This window comes from Plecotus auritus (genome assembly GCF_963455305.1).
Source record: "Plecotus auritus genome assembly, chromosome: 12".
In the NCBI taxonomy this organism is placed as follows: Eukaryota; Metazoa; Chordata; class Mammalia; order Chiroptera; family Vespertilionidae; genus Plecotus; species Plecotus auritus.
The window spans coordinates 561,849-580,446 of NC_137778.1; the positions used below are offsets into that span (position 1 = coordinate 561,849).

At 55.8% G+C, this 18,598-nt stretch overlaps 2 protein-coding genes across 3 annotated transcripts; one reads left to right on the forward strand and one right to left on the reverse strand.

Moving 5' to 3' along the window:
• Window positions 1-264: 264 nt before the first annotated feature.
• Window positions 265-10,980, forward strand: PCP4L1 (Purkinje cell protein 4 like 1). Of its 2 annotated transcripts, XM_080649415.1 has the most exons (4): window positions 392-508; window positions 8,467-8,568; window positions 10,056-10,110; window positions 10,642-10,980. In XM_080649415.1, the coding sequence occupies exons 1-4, from the start codon at window positions 500-502 to the stop codon at window positions 10,785-10,787; spliced, it is 312 nt and encodes a 103-aa protein (XP_080505541.1). In that variant the 5' UTR covers window positions 392-499; the 3' UTR covers window positions 10,788-10,980. The 2 variants fall into 2 exon arrangements, with proteins under 2 accessions (XP_080505542.1, XP_080505541.1); XM_080649416.1 differs by lacking the exon at window positions 8,467-8,568 and having other exon boundaries at window positions 265-508.
• Window positions 10,981-13,732: 2,752 nt separating this feature from the next.
• On the reverse strand, window positions 13,733-18,386 carry MPZ (myelin protein zero; the record flags this gene model as incomplete). The annotated part of the gene is made up of 7 exons (XM_080647773.1): window positions 13,733-14,892; window positions 14,966-15,026; window positions 15,147-15,282; window positions 15,466-15,679; window positions 15,893-16,099; window positions 16,963-16,991; window positions 18,323-18,386. The coding sequence occupies 7 exons, from the start codon at window positions 18,384-18,386 to the stop codon at window positions 14,791-14,793; spliced, it is 813 nt and encodes a 270-aa protein (XP_080503899.1). The 3' UTR covers window positions 13,733-14,790.
• Between the last annotated feature and the right edge of the window lie 212 nt (window positions 18,387-18,598).

Here is an 18,598-nt window from a genome sequence, read left to right on the forward strand (position 1 = left end):
CAGCGTTTCCTTCCATGCTGCTCCCCCTGCCTCGGGTGCTGTCCCTTCCCCTCTCCCTCCTCCTCGGCTCCTGCTTCACCTTCCCCGCTCTGCCGCGGCGGTGCCCCCTCCTTCCCGCGCTCCGACTGCCAGACCCTAGATGGAGCTGCCGGAGACCTCTGAGCCTGCCTCCATTGGATGCAAGGGGCTGTCACTCTGCAGCAGGGGAGCATCTATTGGTCGGGCTGGAGGCGGGGCCGGAGCTGACTATAAAAGGCGGGGCCCGAGGCGGCGCGAAGCAGGAGGTTACAGGCGGGCTGTGACCTGACAGCTGAGAGCCAGGCTGCCGGTCCGGCGGGAGCGAGCCTGGCGCGGGCGGGGAGCGGAGGCCCCGCACCGATTCTCCTCGTCCCACCGGGTAGCCGTGCCCCAGCCCACAACTGCCGCCGTCGCCCCAGGGCCACGCCACGCTGCACGTGCCACCCGCTCCGTCAGTCCGCCCGTTTGTCCATCCGCCGAGATGAGCGAGGTGAGCGGCCCTGCGCTCCCGGTGGGGAGACAAGAGGTGCTCCGGGTGGGGGGCGAAGGGGGACTCCGTGTCCCGAGGCGGGGGACAAGAGGGCAGCTCCAGGTCCGCGGGTGGGAGGAAGGGGCACGCAGCCCGGGCCGCGGAGACCCTCCCTCCTCCGAGCTCTGCGAAGAGACTGGAAGGGAGGCGCTGAGTCCCCGCTGTGGGGCGCGATGGGCTGAGGTCCTGGCGGCCGCCCTCTGCATCTGCCCCGACGGCTGCCGGGCTCCCCGGAACGCCCCTGACTCTGGCCCTCAGCCAGACCCCAGCAGGCCCGCGGCGGCCCAGGCTCAGCCCCCGGCGCGCTGTGGGCGTTCCTGGCGTCCGAAGCCCCTGGGGGCCTGCCGGCTCCGGGAGAGGCCCCTCCAGCAGACCTGCCCGCAGCGCTGCTGACATCTTGGGTCTTTTGTGAGGCTCCTTGGTGTCCATCCAGCCAGACCCAGCCACCACAGTGTGGCCTCTTCCACGGAGCACTGTTCGTCGGTGGGGTCCATGCCACGGCGGGAAAGCCTCTCCCGCCCTCTCCTGTCCGGAGTCCAGGGCCTCCCTTCCCTCCCGGGAACTGGTCTGGCGGCAGCACAGAGCTGGTGTCTGCAGCCCTTCCTAGCACCAGGGTCTCCTCCAATCCGCTTCTCAGCTGCACGCCAGGCCCCGCTCTGAACCCACACACTTACTAGCCGTGGCCTCACCTTTCTGCGCTTCCTGGCTTTCATCTGTCAGATGAGGACAATGCTGGCTGTTCTGATGATTAACTGAGCTCATGTTACAAAGTGCTTAGAACAGTACCTGGCACAGAGCAGGCAAGCAGGCTAGCTAGCTATTGTCATTTTCCCCATTTTAAAAAATATATATTTTAGAGTGTGACAGGAAACTAGCACGAGAATTCTCAAGGATGCGGGTTGGTGAAGCCTGGAGCCTTGGTGTCAGTGCAGACCTCCATCTTCAGTGGAGTTCTGCTGTCTCCTGCGAAAGTCGGTGTCCAGGGAGCCAATTAGTGCCAACTGCTCTGTGGTCCTGGTTGCCATGTCCACTAAGCTTCTCCTGGAAAATGCAGCTACTCTGGGGACTGTAGATGGACTAAGGAAGTCTCTAGTCCCTCAGCTGGTTGTGGCTGTGTGTGTGTGTGTGTGTGTGTGCGCGCGCTCAGGCACCTTTGAAAAAGAAAAGAGCCCTGGCTGATTTGGCTCAGCAGATAGAGCATCGGCCTACAGACGGAAAGATCCCAGGTTCAATTCTGCTCAAGGGCATGTGCCGGGGTTGGGTTCAGGCTTGATGCCCAGTGAGGGGGGGGGGGGGTGCAGGAGGCAGTCGATCAATGATTCTCTCTCATCACGGATGTTTCTATCTCTCCCTCTCCCTTCCTCTCTGAAGTCAATAAAAAATTAAAATAAATAAATAAAAAGAAAAAAACAATGGTTCAGATTTTCTTTTCTCTTGCTTCTTTCAGCCCGAATATGAGAAGAGGTTTTCTTTTTCCTTTTTCACTGAGGTCTAGAGCTCAACACCCCTTCTAGTGTTTCTAAATCTGTGGGTTGCAGTTTAAGCCATCCCCTGGGAGTCTGTGATCTGAAGGCCATGCCACCAGGGCTGATGGTTAGCCTGTGCTTTGTTGGGGAAGCGCACAGCCTCCGTGTAGGACACACTGCAGAGGCTGACCTTAGGGTGGTATTTGGTGGCGTGACAGAGCTGTCGCGGTGGCGAGGAAAACAACGTGGTGGTATTGACAGGAGAGTCTTCTCGCTCAGCAGCCTCGGTCAGGAGCTTAGTCAGGTGATGGGAGTGGAAGCCTCAGACGGGGACCAGCTGGCAGTGTGTGCAGGGCTGCCCAGCCCCCCGGCCGCCAGAGTAACTGGCTCTAACTGGCAGCTTACCATCCAAGCTGCCTCCTCCTCCAGAGTGGAGCCCGGCCTCCCTGATGAGTGTTTATAAAATCCAGAAGCAGCCACCTGGGTGCACACAGAGCCCAGCTGTCACTGAACCAGAACCCCGAAGGGCCCTGCTTCCTCAGGGGCCAGAACCCAGCCTGCCTTCCTCTTGGGAAGTGTGATGAAAAGCGGAAGTGCTGTCCAGAGCCCTGGCGCTCCAGGGAGACTCTAAACCGCCTGATTCCCCTCCGCCCAGCTGCAGGAGTCTCCTCTCACAGGCTGGAGTGTCCAGCCCAGGAAGGCCCAGTGCACCCTGACTCTTGTATAAGCTTCACCTCCCCACCTTCTTATTTCTTGCTTCAGAGAAACTGCATGAAATGAGAGATTTTAGGTTCTCTTTAAAGATTCCCATTTTAACTGAAGAAGTGGTTTCTAGACTCAAAACAACTAAAAGTGTAGGGATTCTGTTGGGGCTGCTGGGGAGGGTCTCAGCTCTACTTTGCCTTGGTGGCTCTTTGCTGTCCCTCAGCACCCCAGTAGAGCCCCCCCCACCCCCGCCCCGTGTGTATGTGTGTGTGTGTATATGTGTGTGTATGTGTGTGTATGTGTGTATGTGTGTGCGTGTATGTGTGTATGTGTATGTGTGTATGTGTGTGTATGCGTGTATGCATGTGTATGTGTGTGAGTGTGTGTATGTGTGTATGTGTGTGTGTGTGTGTGTGTGTGTGTGTTGCTCATGCACAGAAGGGCTGTGGGGACTCCTCTCCAGCTTGTCTGCATTCACAGTTGCAGGCAAGACTTGATTGCTGTGAATCGCAATCTGCTTTTACAGTTGAATAACTTTTCTCTCCTTTCAGCGAAGGATGAGAAGGGGAAATGCATTCGGTCCCTGAGGGCTCTTTCTGTAATCCCTTGTCATGTGATGTAGCTCGCTGTTTAAGGCACACTGGCAAGTTCTGTGGTCCTGTTGCGTTCCTCAGCTGTGAGGAACTCAGCTGGAGGAGTCTGTTGGTCCAGCAGTCATTCCATTGACATGGAGGTCATGGACAACGGTGACTGCTCATGGTGTCTGTCCTGTTTCGACAGCCAGGGGCTGCAGAAAGGGCAGATCAATTAGAAATCTCATGAGGGGAGAGCTTAGAACTGGTATTCCCTCCTTTATTATTCTGCTGCTGTTCTTTTAAATAATAAGAATGGGGTCTCACACTAAGGAGATCACATTCTCTTTCCTGTGCCTCTCTGCCTGAGTCTGCCTGATGGCAGTTTGCTCAGGGTGACATCACCGTGTTATGTCTGCAGTGAGCCAGTTGTTCGAACCCCGGTAGGGGTGTGGAGGAAGTCCAGGTTTCTCTCATCATGGCTGTATTGGGCATCTAAGATTGGGATGCCTTTCACTGCTGGAAACATCCTGTCTTCTGAAGGAAGAGAAACCAGAACTCAGTCCCCATTCCGGGTGTCAGCTTTAGCTGCTTGAGCAGGAGCCTCTGGCTAGTACAACTGGGTGACTTTGCCATCCTGTGACCTGGGAATATGGACAACTCTTTCCCAGCTGCAGCTGTGATCAGTTACCTCGTAGAATGTCAGGTCTCTGCAGGGCAGGGCCCTGAGGAACGTGGCTGGGGTCCAAACACAGAAACCTGATGCAACTCCATGTCTGTCTGTGGAGTGTCCTAGCTGATGGGGAGAGGGAGCGGGATGGGGGGGGGGGAAAGGGAGGGAAGAGGGTCAGGGCGGTAATGGGGGGGAGTGGTTCTATGAATGTCTCCCTGTTTTCTATTTATCTATAGTTTCAATTTGTCTTTCATGAGTCTATTTTATCATTGAAAAAAAAAATAAACAACTTTGCAAACATTCTTCAGGGTAGAAATACAGGTATATCTTGCCCAGCTGGGTATAGCTCAGCGGTTAAGCATCAACCCAGGAACCAAGAGGTCACTGGTTCAATTCCTGGTCAGAGCATATGCCCAGGTTGTGGGCTTGATCCCCAGTGGGGGGTGTGAAGGAGGCAGCCAATCCATGATTCTCATCATTGATGTTTCTATCTCTCTCTCCCTCTCCCTTCCTCTCTGAAATCAACAAAAATATATTTAAAAAAAATACAGGTATATCTCTTACCAAGAAAATCTCAAATAATATATCAAAACACTTTAGTGATATTTTAGATTTGTTAAGGAGCCCTGAAATCATCTGGTCCAAAATTCTCATTTTACATATAAGGAAACCAACCCAAACATTACCTAAATTTACTCAGTACCTGAACCAAGACTGCTGACTTCTCATCCCAAAAGAATTTTCCATGGATTTCTTTATCATGTTACTCCAGTGAATATAGAATAACTTCATTAACATGCAACTTTTAAGGAATATATTATAAATACTTTCTATAGGAAATCTAAGCAGTGTGATTTAATAAATGTTGAGCAAGAGGATAGAGAAAGAAGAGAGAGCCACACAGAATGGTATCTATCAGTGGGTACATCTGGTGGGATACAAGGCAGGGCACATACTATCCTTCCTCACTGGTGCCTGGTTCCTTTAAAACGGTGTGAGCGTGCCAATGTGGAATCAGTGACGGGAGTGAGCGAAGGGGGCGGGTGGAGGCCCTCGTTTCCTGTGCTTCGTTTCTGTCCATCATTGTTCCCAGAGCAGCAGAGCATCAAGGACCAGAAGACAGGCTTTTTCTGAAAAGCAGGAAGCATTTGACTTGCAGGACGCAGTGCCGTAAAGCAGGCGTCTGCGTGAAGCTAGCGTGCCTGGTGACCAAAGGCGGGCATGCGGTCCTCGGGCGCTTGCCACTTGACTTCCAGAGAGACCACAGGCTTTGGGAGGAGAAGCCTACGAAGGGGGAGAAGGATGTGTCAGGCTGGCCAAGCAAGCAGTGACCGCCTGCTAAGTGCATGATCTTCTAAACCCACCCTCAGACTGCTGCGCAAACGGCTCCGTTTGCCCTGGAATTACTTTGCCTGCATGAGTAAGCCCAGTCAGAAGCAGATCCAAAACCACTTTTTCAGAGACCTGGATCGCTCGCTGCAAGCGCCTCTAAACAAGGGCTCCAAACCTAGCCCTTCTCACATCTTCTCCCTGAAGCCTGACTTGCTTCAATGGGGCTGGGGGGAGGGGAAGGCTGGCCCGCCGAGGTTCCCCACCCCCACCGCTGGCTGTGGTCCTTGGTGCTGCCTCCCTCCCACGCCGACCCCTCCAGCTGAGTGCTTTCAGGGGGCGGGGGATTGGTGCGTCTGTTTTGGGACATCAGGGCAGGTGGGATGCACACTGAAGATTATAGTAGGAGCGATGCTTTGGCACCACTCCCTCCTCCCCACAGCAGGCTGTGCGCAGAGCTCCACAAATAACCGCTCATTAAAGTGCCACAGCCCCTGCTGTGGGAACGGGAAGGGCCGTGACTCACTGTGAGCCGGCAAGGCCAAGGGGTACTGCTCTTCCAGGACACAGGGTGAGGTGGCTGAGGGCAGGGGACAGACCGGGGGCTGCGGACTCTAGTCCTCGTAGGAGGTATCTGGGATAGGAGGTATTTGGGTTTTATTCCATGTGTTGGGAGAAGAATGTGCACCTAGCTCTATTTCCGTTATGACCTTGAGGGTGACCTTGAGCGAGTCTTTCTGAAGCTGTGGAGGACTGCAGCTGGCTGTGCAGACAGAGGCGGACTGGTTCCAGCAGTGCTCCAGAAGCAGCAGGCAGGGCTTCTGGCACGGGCCACGCCGAGCCCTCTCTGGGTCCTTTGGCAGTGACCTTCACTTAACATGGGGAGAATGTGTCAGCAGGGACAGAAGGGCCCCTGGTGGGAGCAGGGGAGGCCAAGTCCCTTTGTCTTCACTTGGAAGCAACAACTCCTGTCTCCCTTCACCTCCGCCTCTAAAGCAAGCAGGGAGCTTACCAAGCCTAGGACTCACGCCAGTACAAAGGCAAAAGGGGTCTTGGGCTTGTGTTGAGGATTTTAGAATTCAGGCTCTTTCTGCCCTGCCCTGGGCTGTGGGACGGGATTCTGAGTGCCTGTTCACCGGGACAGAGCGATTCTGGCAACGCTGCTGTACTGTGTGTGTGACGTGTTTTCATCGCACGGCATCCAAGCTGTTCCATGCGGAACAGGGTCCTGCTGTACAGTGGGGTGATGTGCTGCCTCGTCCTGTCTGCTGCTGCTGCCAACGCCCGGTGACCCCCTTAAAGAGTACCACGGGCTCAGGAGGGGGAAAGCTGGGTGGGTTACCTTTCCCAAGGTTAGTTCTCACTTGCTGCTTGGAGCAGAGGGGGTGACACTATCTTGCCTCTCCTGGCGACAGTGGTTGCTGAGGCAACACCATTCAAAATAAAGGAGACAAAGAGAGGACGAAGCACAGCTGGAGGAGCGGCAGAACGAGTGGGCTGGAGTGACAAGGGCCTGGTCACCAGTGGTGGCAACAGGGAAACAAGATCTAAATCGCTTCTGCTTTGACTGTTTCCAGGTGCTTTGCCAAGACAATACTGACAAACTCTTCTTCGAGGTGAGGGGTTTACAGAATCATCTTTACGATACAAAGGTGAATGGCAGAACTTGGTCAGGAGAGATGGTTTATGTGCTCCGGAGGGCATTGTGGGTAATAGGAGTTTCTTCTCTTTAAAGCACTCTTTTCTGATCTCCCCAGTGACCTGTCATACATGTAAGCCTAGTGGAGCTGTTGTTATATTGGAAATCAGCGAGCTGAGCAGAGGACGCCTTAATCAGCCAAATGTGGAGTCCTTACAGGGGTCCTCACACTTTTTAAACAGGGGGCCAGTTCACTGTCCCTCAGACCGTTGGAGGGCCGGACTATAGTTTAAAAAAAAAACTATGAACAAATTCCTATGTGCACTGCGGGCCCGGGACGAGTCGGCTGCTAAGCAGGACAGGCAGCGGCACCCGGCGGGCCAGATAAATGTCCTCGGCGGGCCGCATGTGGCCCGTGGGCCGTAGTTTGAGGACGCCTGCTACGTCAGCGGTCTCAGAGGAGTGGCCTCCAGAGTCTGAGCAAAGCAACATGGAGGGAGCTTTCCCTTTATACTCTCCCGGTTTCTTTGTCTCCCAAACATGGGGCTTCTGGGCCTTTCGCAGGCCTTACAAAGAGCCCTGTGTACTGGGAGATAGTTTGCAGGAAACTTGTAGCCTTGAGCACAACACAATTCAGATAACTAAAAGACACCTGGCATGGGAGGAACCAGGGACGGACCAGACCCTTACGTCAGCAGAGTGGCCCACAAGGCCAGATAACTGAGCTTATTTTCCCTATTATTCGAGCAAGTGTGTTTATAGAAGCCAAGAATAGCAGAGTTAATTCACAGAACAAAGGACCCTCTATGTTTAGTGGAAAATTTCAAACAGCAGTTTTTACAACATAGAGGCGACGGGGCAAGATGGAGTGCCTGTGCCTCACTGTGAGTCCTTGGGGGCCAGACAGGAGCTGTGGTGGCTCCATTCTGGGTCAGTGACCTCAGGAGAGACTCAGGGAGGGGCCTGGCAGGGAGTGCAGGGGAAGAGGGCTGGCCTGGGGCTTCAGTCGGGACACACATTCCTGCTTAGTGGGTTCTCACAGCTGACCTGGGAAGGGAAGTAGAGCTGAAGAGAGGGGAGGTGTCTAGAGGGGCTACAGTGAGAGAAAAGAGTGGATGGATTAAGGGAACAGGCTCAGAGTCCAACAGAAGGAAATGGTTAAAGCAAGGACTAGAGTCAGGGATGTGCTGGCAATAGAGTGTTAGACTTGAAGCCAGAGATCATGGGACTATAGAATGTGCCTCCCTGTCCCCCATGAACCCACCAAATCTAGGGTTTGCTCCCACCTCCCCATACCTTCTCATGTCAGTGTCCCATGATCTCTGTAGCAAACCCAGTGGTCAGTGCTCAGCCCTCCTTGCAGCACGGGCCTGCAGGTGGGGCCTGCAGGTGGGGCAGCCCTCCTTCTCCGGGACCAGTCTGCTTCTCGTGGTTTCTGTCTTGGCTTTCCTCCCACCTGATGTCTTTTCCATTTTCTTTAAAAAAATAAAAATAAATAAAAAATATATATATATATGTTATTGATTTTTTTACAGAGAGGAAGGGAGAGGGATAGAGAGCCAGAAACATCGATGAGAGAGAAACATCGATCAGCCGCCTCCTGCACACCCCCTACTGGGGATGTGCCCGCAACCAAGGTACATGCCCTTGACCGGAATCAAATCTGGGACCCTTCAGTCCGCAGGCTGACGCTCTATCCACTGAGCCACACCGGCCAGGGGCTTTTCCATTTTCTTTATTGATTTTTCCTCATTTCTGTAACCTCTAATCACTGAATACTCCAGGACTTGACCCTTTTCTCTGTCTGCTCTGTTTGAACTCACCCCCAGATGGTTCATCCAGTCTCCTGGCTTTAAACACCATCCACATGTGAATTGCTGCTCATTTCTCTCTGCAGGGCGGATGCTTCTCACTACCTCATCTCCAGTACCCAGCTGCTTGTAACAGCCTCTCCTCTTGGATCGTTAATGGGCATCTCAGATTGTCCAAGAGAAGCTCCTGACCTCTCAGGCTCCTCCTGAGACCCCTCCATCTTGGGAAATGGCAACTCCATTTTTTAAAGTCCCTCAGGCCAAATGACATACTTTGGATGTCATCCTTGACTCCTCTCTTGCAATGTCTCTTATCCAATCAGTTAGTCACCCGATCACATTGCTCACAGCTTGCAAAGATACCCAGAATCAGACCACAACTCACTCCGCCCGTGCCACCGTGCTGACCCAGACGGACCACCCTTGCCTGGTTTTCTGCAACACCCTCCTGCAGGTGTTTCTGCTTCCTCCCTCAGGCCCCTTTATGCCAACTGGATGCCATCCCCTCTCACTTGCAGTGAAAGTAAACTCCTTGGAAAGACTTGTAAGGCCCTAAGTATCGGCCCAGCCCCCGTTTATCTCTGCTCATCTCCATACCCCTCCCTCGTTCCTCTCTCCACTCCAGCTGCGTCCCTCACCCAGGCTGGTCACTGCCCCCGCCCCCAGACCCCTGAGAGCTCTTGCCTGGACACCACACCCGACTCCTCCTCTCCTTCAGCCCTTCTGGGTGTGAAGCCGTAGTGCTCCACATCCACCGCACCCCTACCCCCCTTCCTTGCCTTTTCTCTGCAGCACTTAGCACCACTGACAACACCCGTGTTGTTGTTTTACTTTGATTTTTAAATCCTCACCCAAGGACATATTTTTATTAATTTTAGGGAGAGAGAAACATTGATGTGAGAGAGAAACATCTCATCAATCAGTGCCTCCCAATTGCACCCCATCTGGGGATCACCTGTAACCTGGGCATGAGCCCTGACCAGGAATCAAACCCGTGACCTTTCGGTGCGCAGGCTGACCTCTAACCAGCTGAGCCGCCCAGCCAGGGGCCGTTTTATTCATCTTTACACTCAAATGTAAACTTCACGAGGGAGAGGTTTTTGCTTTGTCCTCTGCAATTTCCCTGGCACCAATAATCACCTGTGGAATGGATTCTGATGACTTTCTACCTTTCTGATCTCAATACCCACTTTTTCAAAAGACTAGGGAGTGCGCCTCCTAATAGGAGGGCTGGGTTGTGATGATGGGGAGTCTGAGGGGATGGCACCATGATACTGCCATGAATGTCTAATATTCTGATTTTTCTTTCCCAGCTTAACACCAAAACATCCCCAGCAGCCAACCAGGCACCTGGCCCAGAGGAAAAGGGTGAGTGGGGTTGGGCTGGGCAGTTCACAGAGCAGGTGAGTGACGCCTGGACAGGAAGACAGGCCGGGCTATAAGTCTGGGGCCTCTGAACGGGGATAAGGGAACAAAGCACTGGGTTAGACCTACTGTCTCTACAGGCTTCCTTCCACTTTTCCCCAAGAAGTACACCTACCAGTGTTTACTCTCTGATTTTAGAAACGGGTTCTGGAGTGGTGGAGACAGGCCCAAGACAGGAACTAATCAGTACTCGCAGCCGTGGTCTCAACTGGAAGCCGAGGGGAGGAGGATGAGCTCTGGGTGGGACTGTAGGTTCCGGGACAAATGGGGAGAGGACACCTGTGGTCTTGGTGCAGGCGCAGTGGAGCTCCATGGGCCTGGTCCCTGCCTCCAGGAGCGACACTAGGCTTGCCGAGTGCTAGCAGAGGCCGGGCGCGCAGAGGCCACAGGGAGTGGGCTTGACCTGGGCATTTGGGGCCTGGAGAAGGGCTGGGCGGTGCCGGTCACTCACTTGGGAATCTCACCCACCTGCAGGGGAAGTTGGCAATGCCAAGAAGGCTGAGGGGGAGGAGGAGGAGGTGGACATCGACCTGTCAGCGCCAGAGACAGAGAAGGCTGCCCTGGCCATTCAGGGCAAGTTCCGGCAATTCCAGAAGAGGAAAAAGGACCCCAGCTCCTGAATGCCAGCCTCGCCCTCCCCCACTCCACACTCCACAGCTCTGACTTCCATGTACCTTTGTCTCTCTGTCCCTCTATCCCAGGGTGGGGAATGTGTGGCCCTCAGGCCGAAAGAGGTCCACAAAATCATTTATTTGGTCTGGCCCTGCCAAGGCATTAGGAGCGAGTTAATTAAATGTTTGACCAAATACAGCAGGCTAATGTTTAAGTGGATGGTTTTGTGTGGCCCATGATGATGCTATAAATATCCACATGGCCCTTTGCAGAAAGAGGTTCCTCACCCTGCTAGTCCCTCATTAGGGCAAGTTTGACCCTTATCTGCTATTTTCTGTGGCCCCTCGAGTCATCACAGCAGCAGAGCATGAGGCACATAGGAAAGGGGAAGAATTCAGCTGGCAGCCACTTACCTGAGAGTGGGCCAGCTTCTCCTTGGAAGAAGCCTCCTTAACCAGTACCTCTGCCCCATGAAGTTGAAGTAGAAGAGGCTTTGAGACTGAGGCCCCCCCACCCCGCCCCGACAATGTGGAAGGGCGGGCAAGTCTTCAGAGTAGGGTACTTGGGGGGGATACACACTGTCTGCCTGTCCTTACAGCAGTCGCACTTCAGGTAACATTCCCCTCACACCCTCTGCACTGCCCCCTCCACTTGCTGCTGTGTGCCAAGCCACGGTGGGGACAGGAGCCCCTGCCCCTGGGAGACCCAGGACAGCAGCTTTCACATCAGTGCCTGCTGAGTAGATGAGTCCCAAGGAACGCAGGGGCCTGGGCAAAGCAAAGGGCGTGGCCCTCACCATCCAGGCTGGGGCAGGGCAGAGGCAGGGGACTGGGGTGGGGGTGGATGTGGGAGGAAAGACAGTGAGAGGGGTCTCTGAGGACACAGGCTGCTGCCAGGGAGAGTGCTCGGGAAAGGACTCCTGGGCAGTGCCAGCCTGCCTGCCCCTAACCCCACATCTAGCCTCCCCAGAGGCCACGCAGACCAGGTGACCCCTGGAGCTCCCACCTGCCCCACTGTGGAATCGGGACAGAAGTGGAATAGCCACTCTATGAGATTTTAGCATGTTTCGTAATTATAGAAAAAATAACAAAACCCCTGAAGTGGAGTCATTTAACCTCTACTTCTGATTTTCCTTGGGAGGAGTGTGAATGTTGGCCGGAGCTGGCCCCAGGGAGGGCAGGGCGGTGCTGGGTGACACAGGGGGCAGGTGCCTGAGCACTTTCTCACTGAAGCCCCCTTCCCTGTCTCCCGACCTGCCCACACCTTGCTTCATGCCCACACTGCTGCCTCCCCACCCCGCACCTGCTGGTGTCCCCTTTCCCTTCCCCTCCAGCCGAGGGCACCCCCAGCCATCTTGCTCTCAGTCCCCACCCCACGTGGCCTGTCCTAGCTGTCTCTGCTGCTTTGCCCTCCCCCGACACACACAGCTGTTCAGCAAAAGCAGTGGAAAAAGAAGACTGGGCCACACTGAAGACTTTAAACCATGAATTAAATAAAATGATGGCTTTCAAGTGAGTTTACATTGTGACCTTCGTACTTGGAAACCAGAGCCAAACACAAAGTGAAACCACGTAACAGCTGTGAGCAGGGAGCCCGGCACCGGTGCCTCCAGGCCCAGGGCATGGGAGGGTGGAGCTAAGTCACAGGGAGGCCCACGTTACTGTGCCTCCTCCTGTGCCCTCCGTCCCTGAGGGGCGGGAGAGCAGGACTCCTGGGGACGGCTGGGGCGGGCTCGGGCCTGGCTGGCGGAAGGCAGCGGTGGGTCTGTCACCAGCCCCTCCTGCAGGCTCCCCTGCTCAGAGGGTGGTCTGGTGCTGAAATTATTGTTTCCCTTTCCCATTTTTTGCTCCGAAAGTGTTACACTTGCCTCCATACACGTTAAGGAATGGGTGTGGTAGCAAACACAGGCTGCAGTTTTGGGAGAGAGTTCTGACCTGAGAGAGGGCGAGGCCTCCTTTGCAGAGCCAGTGGCCACTCCCAGCGCAGGTCCTGAAACCCGCCTCTCCCCTCTCCGCTCGCTGCTCATTTCTGCCACTGGCACTCTTAGGGAGCCTCACCTCTGCGCCCCCAACTCCTCCTGGGCCCTGGAGCCCCTTTTCTCTCCTGTCCCCCTAGATCCTGCCGCTGGAGACACGATCCTGAGTACCAATCGCCAAGGACTTGCTCGAGTGCGAGTGCCTTATTTTGCGAGGGAAACCTGCTACTGCGGGTCCGCAGAAGAGACGGTGCTAGAGACAGTCCCGGCGGAAAGCACTGGCGGTTCCACCCTGTCTCACTGATCTCGTTCTGGTTTCCCAGCTGAAGTGGGTGGCAGAGCTGGGTGTGCAGCCCTGAGGTGGAGAGTCTGCAGGTCTGAGCAGGGGTGCTTGGTTCTCACACCCCAAACTGGGGGATGATCTTGGCAGAAAGTCAGGCCCCTGAAGGGACAAGGATCCTGCTTTCCTGAAAACCTACAGCCAGGGACTCGGTCATTGCCCTCTCCTCCATCCTGCCCCAACACCGCCAGCGTTCCCACGTGGGTCTCTTCCATCTCTCATTCCTGCACTAACTTCCTCTCAGGGCGCTCCTTCCAGCCCACCTCTGCCTCTCTCTCTGGCCCGCTCCCCTTGCTGGGTGTCCATCATTTCTGGAGCTGTTTGCAGTGCCCGTGGCCTCCGCAGCTTACCAGTCTTCCCTGGGGTCACTCCAGTGAGCTGCTGCCCCCCTTCACCACCTTCTCTCCAAGGGAAAACGCAGAGCCTGCCACGCGGGTCGCACACGGCATGAGCCTCCGGGTGTTTGTGAATGTGGGGATGTGTCTCGTGAGCCTATTTCAGAGTCCCCTCCCCTGCGCTGTGTGAGCCCACACCAGACAACCAAGCTCTTAGTGGAGACCAGTTGTGGGCGCGGGGAGGGATGGAGAGGGCAGGGGTTATTCCCAGAAGAACGAGGCAACGGAGATGGAGGCAGCAGCTTCTGGAAATGTCAGTGTTTATTAAACATATAAGACATTCGGGGTTGAGAAGAAATGTACAGAACGTAGGGAAATTCTAAGAACCCCTGCGGTGGGAGGGTAGCCTCTTCCCTTTCACCCTAGTTCCCCTTTGTTTCCTCCTTTCTGTTTGGCTGTTTAAAAGCCATTTCTTAAGGCTCATTTGCCCCTTTCCTCAACTCCTGACCTGCGGACCGTTGTCTCTCCTCCCCCAGGACCTCGAGTTCCAGGACAGTGCTCGGGAGCAGCCGGCCCCATCCTGCGCCAGGGCTGGGGTCAGGGCCCTGCGCTGGGCTGACTCCCTGAAGGATGTAATGGGGGCGGGAATCGAAACATCCACATGACGTCATTGGTACTCAGTCATGGGGGTCAGAGCAAGGGCACGGGCAAACAAGCATGGATTAAAAAAATAAAAATAACCCAACTAAACCCTGCAGGAGAGGCTGATCTGGATGGTCCTGGTGTTAGCTGAGAGCACACAGTATGGGCAGGACCCCTGACGGAGGGGGGAGGGTCAGAGAGGGAAGAGGCAGCAGAACAGGTTGGGTGCAGGTGGCCTGGAGTCGAGGCGCGGGGTAGCAAGGTCCCTTTCTTCTCGGTGCCGGAGGGACAGGCACCAAACACACAGTCCTTGGGGGCGGTGCAGGGTAGGATCAGGCCCTGGACTCCCAGAAAGCCAGGGGGTGAAGGTGGGGGAGAATATGACGTTCCTGGGGAATGAATTTTGGAATGAAACTTACATCTCAGAGGGAAGTGAGGGCAGGGCAGGGCAGGCCTGGGTGCTAAGGCGGAAAGCACCTAGAGGGGCATCAGGAGCCCGGGCCCAGCTCTGGCAGGGCCTGGGCTGGTCACGGGTCCGAGTCCAGGCCCATCATGTTCTTGAGGGCGTTCTTGAGGCTGGTTCTGCTGGGGGACTTGACCGCGGGCCTGAGCTCCGAGCTCTGCTCGTCCTTGCGAAGCTCCATCTCGATGACCACCACCTGCGCGGCCTGGGGGGCCTCCGCCCCTGCGCCCCGAGCCCCCGCCCGGCCCGCTAACCGCTATTTCTTATCCTTGCGAGACTCCCCCAGCCCCTTGGACTTCTTCTCACTGGCCGCCTTGGTGCTCCTGCTGTGGTCCAGCATGGCATACAGCACGGGCGTCTGGGGAGGGGCGCAGTCAGTCACCTGCCCGCCCCGCCCCCTCCCCGCGGTCCCGGCCCGGAGCCCCGCTAACCTGCCGGCCGCGCTTGGACGAGTCCTTCCCAGACTTGTGCAGCTTCCCCTTCTCCATGGCGCTGCGGGGAGACCCGTGTGTGTGGGCGGGGCCTGCCGGAGCCCCCTGCCCGAGATCCTCCCCTCCCCCTCCCCCTCCCCTCCCCCTCCCCTCCCCCTCCCCCTCCTTGGGGCGCCACTACCTGAGCCGCCGCCTCAGGGCCGCCTGCCTGCGCCGCCAGCAGTACCGCACCAGGTAGAAGAGCAGCAGCAGCAGCAGCACCGCGCCCAGCACGCCCCCGACGACCGCGCCCAGCACCACCCCGTAGCGCGTGGGCACTGGGGGGAGGGAAGCCAGTGAGAGACCAGCCGGGCCTGCCCCCCCTTCCCGGCGGGCGGGGGGGGGGGACCACAGCTGCCTCTGCCAACCTCCCCGCGCCCGTCGGCGTCAGCCGGGGCGCTGGACCTCCTCCCGCCTCCCGCCTCCCAGGGCCCCAGACCCGTCCTCGTCTCCTCTCGCACCTTTTTCAAAAACGTAGAGTGTGACCTGCGAGGTCTTGCCCACGATGTCCGGGGGGTTCTTGACGTCACAGGTGAAGGTGCCGTTGTCGCTGTAGTCCAGGTTGTGGATGACGATGGAGCCGTCCTTCCAGCGCGGGTCCCCTACCCACTGGATGCGCTCTTTGAAGGTCCCCACCTCGTCGATGTAGGGCTGCCCCTTGGCGAAGTGGAAGATCTGTGGGAGCAGGGAGGTGGCAGTTCCCGCCGCAGAGGGGCCCGGGCGGGGGCAGTGCGGGGAGAGGACCGTGCAGACCGGCCCGCGGGCGACCAAGATGGCCCTTGCTCTGCCTCAGCTGGGCCGTGGCTCCTAAGGGGCCCCTCAGCCCGAGCGCCCTCCTGTGGCCCTGAAGCGCCCTCCCCGACGCAGCCCCGGGCCCCAGGCACTCACGGAGATGGCATCGCGGCCCCCCGCGGGCTGGTAGCGCCAGGTGAAGGAGATGTCGTCCGAGACCCACTCGCTGGACCAGAAGGAGCAGTGCAGGGTCACCCGGGAGCCCACGGCGCCATGGACCTCCCTGTCCGTGTACACGACAATGGCCTGGGCCAGGGACAGCACTGCAAGCAGAGGGAGCCGAGCTACTGCGGCCGCAGGACACTGAGCAGGCGCGGGCAGGTGGTGCTCAGGCCAAGTCGGCGGAGGAGAGACGGAGGCAGAAATGATAGATTCTGAGGCCCAAGTCTCCCGACTCCACTGACAGCAGATTGAAATGCTGTGTCGGTCCAAGCTGTCAGGTCTGAGGGAACGAAGTGGGCAGTGACTGTTCCCTGGGGGACAACCACAGCTTGCATTCTTCTGCAAGTCTCCCTTTCCCTTGGGCTCAGTATCCCATGAGCCATCCCTGCGATGCAGGCTTCACAATTTTTAAATTTATTATAAATTATACAGGTAACACATATTACATCCTTCTTATAAACTATTCAAGCAATAGAGATAAGGTCCCCTCAACCATTTCCTTTCCTGTCTGTTATCATTTTTAAAAATATATATTTTTATTGATGTCAGAGAGGAAGGGAGAGGGAGAGAGAGAACCGTCAATGATGAGAGAGAATCACTGATTGGCTGCCTCCTGTACGCCTCCACTGGCGGGTAAGCCTGCAGCCCAGGCCTCTGCCCTGCTGGGAACTGAACCAGGGACATCTTGGTTCCTGGACTGACACTCAACCACTGAGCCCCATCAGCCAGGCTGTTATCAGTTTAATGTGTAGCCTTTTTCTGTGAATCAAATTCAATATAAACTTAATAAACTCAAGATATGCAGGTACTTATGCTTAAGAATATATGTATATAAAAGAATATATGTAGGGATTTCCACGTTGATTCAGAGAGACAATCTTCTTCTTAAAAGCTGCACAGTATTTCTCAGTAGAGCAAAATCAAAATTTTCTACAGGGAAAAAAAAGAAGGTAACTAGAGAATGTTAAGTCTTCTTCCCTGGCCCAATAGTCCTCATCGCTGACTCTCTGGTTGCCATACTGCTTCCTCTTGACTGGGAGATCAGGAAGGAAACACCCAGGGGAAGCTGGGCACCGAGCAAAACCCCAAGCCCAGAGCTCAGATGACTGCATGTGAGCGCTCTGTGGCTCCACCTGCTCGCCCTCCTCTTGGCCATTCTGGGTCAGTGCCACGCCCAAGACTCACCCACACAAGAAAGGCCATTCCAGAAAGATTATGTGCGTGGGCTGGCTGAGTGGGGGCAATTGTAGACTCTTTTGTTCTACAAGATGGGGAGCAAGCAGCCAAACAGAGAGATCCACTGTCTGAGCAATGTTGGGGGCTCATGCCACCCCCACATAGTCCTGAATCTCCCACCTCAGCATGTAATATCATTGACTCGCCACCGAGAACCTCCGCCTTAAAGCCTTCTTGGGATTCCCAAAAGCAACAAGGAAAGTTATTCACTGGGTCTACCTCCGAGTCGTCCTGTTCTAATGTCCCCCACTGACCTTCAGCTCTGCTCAGTGAGTGGGGCAGGTGCTGGGACAGAACTCTCCCCCTTATACTTCAAGATCCCCTGTCCCCACCCCTCTCCACGCCCTTCCCCAGCGTTTCCTCAGGGGCCCTGAATAGTCCAGTACAGCCCGGAAGAGTCTGGTTTTGGGTTGAGGACTCAAGAAGTTGACAGCAGAGAATGTTGGACATCCTGAGCAGCCCCCACCCATTTGCCTGCCGCTCCAGGACATTTCAGAGAAGAAGGAACCGTTCAGTTACTCTGCTTTGACCTTCTCTTGCTCACCCAACATCTACCCTGGGGCAAGGAAGGGGTCGATCAACTTATGAAGGAAGACAGCTTTTGATGAACAAAATCCTAAAATCTCGTAAACCCTTCCTCCCACATAATAGACAACTGGTCCACAGAGAGAAACTGAGGCACCGAGAGGCAAAGGGCCCAAGGAGCTGGGACCACAAACCTGGGACCTTTCCTTGGATCACAATCCCTGGATCTCCCCTTCATGGAAACTAAGGGTTGTACTAAGGGTCTGCACTAGACCGTGAGTACAAACCAGAGTCGGGTGTCTGACCCTGGTCCTTGTCTTGCTCTAACATTGCTGCGCCCAGGCCCTCAGCATGGCTCTGGGCCATGTTACTGATCCCCAGCCTGGGTCCAGTATGGCCCACCTCAGGGAAGCTCTCCATATTCTCTTTTACCTCCTCCTTCGGGATACCTTTATGCCTCCCTCCAAACTATTTTTCTCTGAGTAGAATGTCCTGGCCCTCCTCACTCTTCCTTTAACTGAGTGAGCAGCACAGGGAGGGCGCTGGGAAGCTGCTGAGAGAACCTGAGCCCCAGGGCCCCCAGGCTGGGGTGCCTCCACTTACCCAACGAGAAGAGCAGTGCGGCCAGGATAGCACTGGGGCTGGACGAGGGAGCCCCAGGAGCCATGGCTGGGGCAGGGCCTGCAGGGTGAGGAGAGTGGGGGACCAGGAACTGAGCAGGGGGTTCCTGGAACCCGCTTAAAATCCCCCAGGGCCCCAGTATGAGGGGGCTGTCCTGAGCCAGTAACCAATTGCAGCCTGGCATGTGCAGTTGAGAGGTGGTGGTAGGGGGCCGACTGCAGGGAGCAGAAGGAGCATTGTGTCCTCTGGGTGGAGAGT

Bases quoted from the DNA above. Each gene is read 5' to 3' on its own strand.
- PCP4L1 (XM_080649415.1), top strand. The intron at 8,569-10,055 runs GTACATGCCCTT...TTTCTTTCCCAG, and splicing joins GGGATGTGCCCGCAACCAAG to CTTAACACCAAAACATCCCC. The intron at 10,111-10,641 runs GTGAGTGGGGTT...ACCCACCTGCAG, and splicing joins ACCTGGCCCAGAGGAAAAGG to GGGAAGTTGGCAATGCCAAG.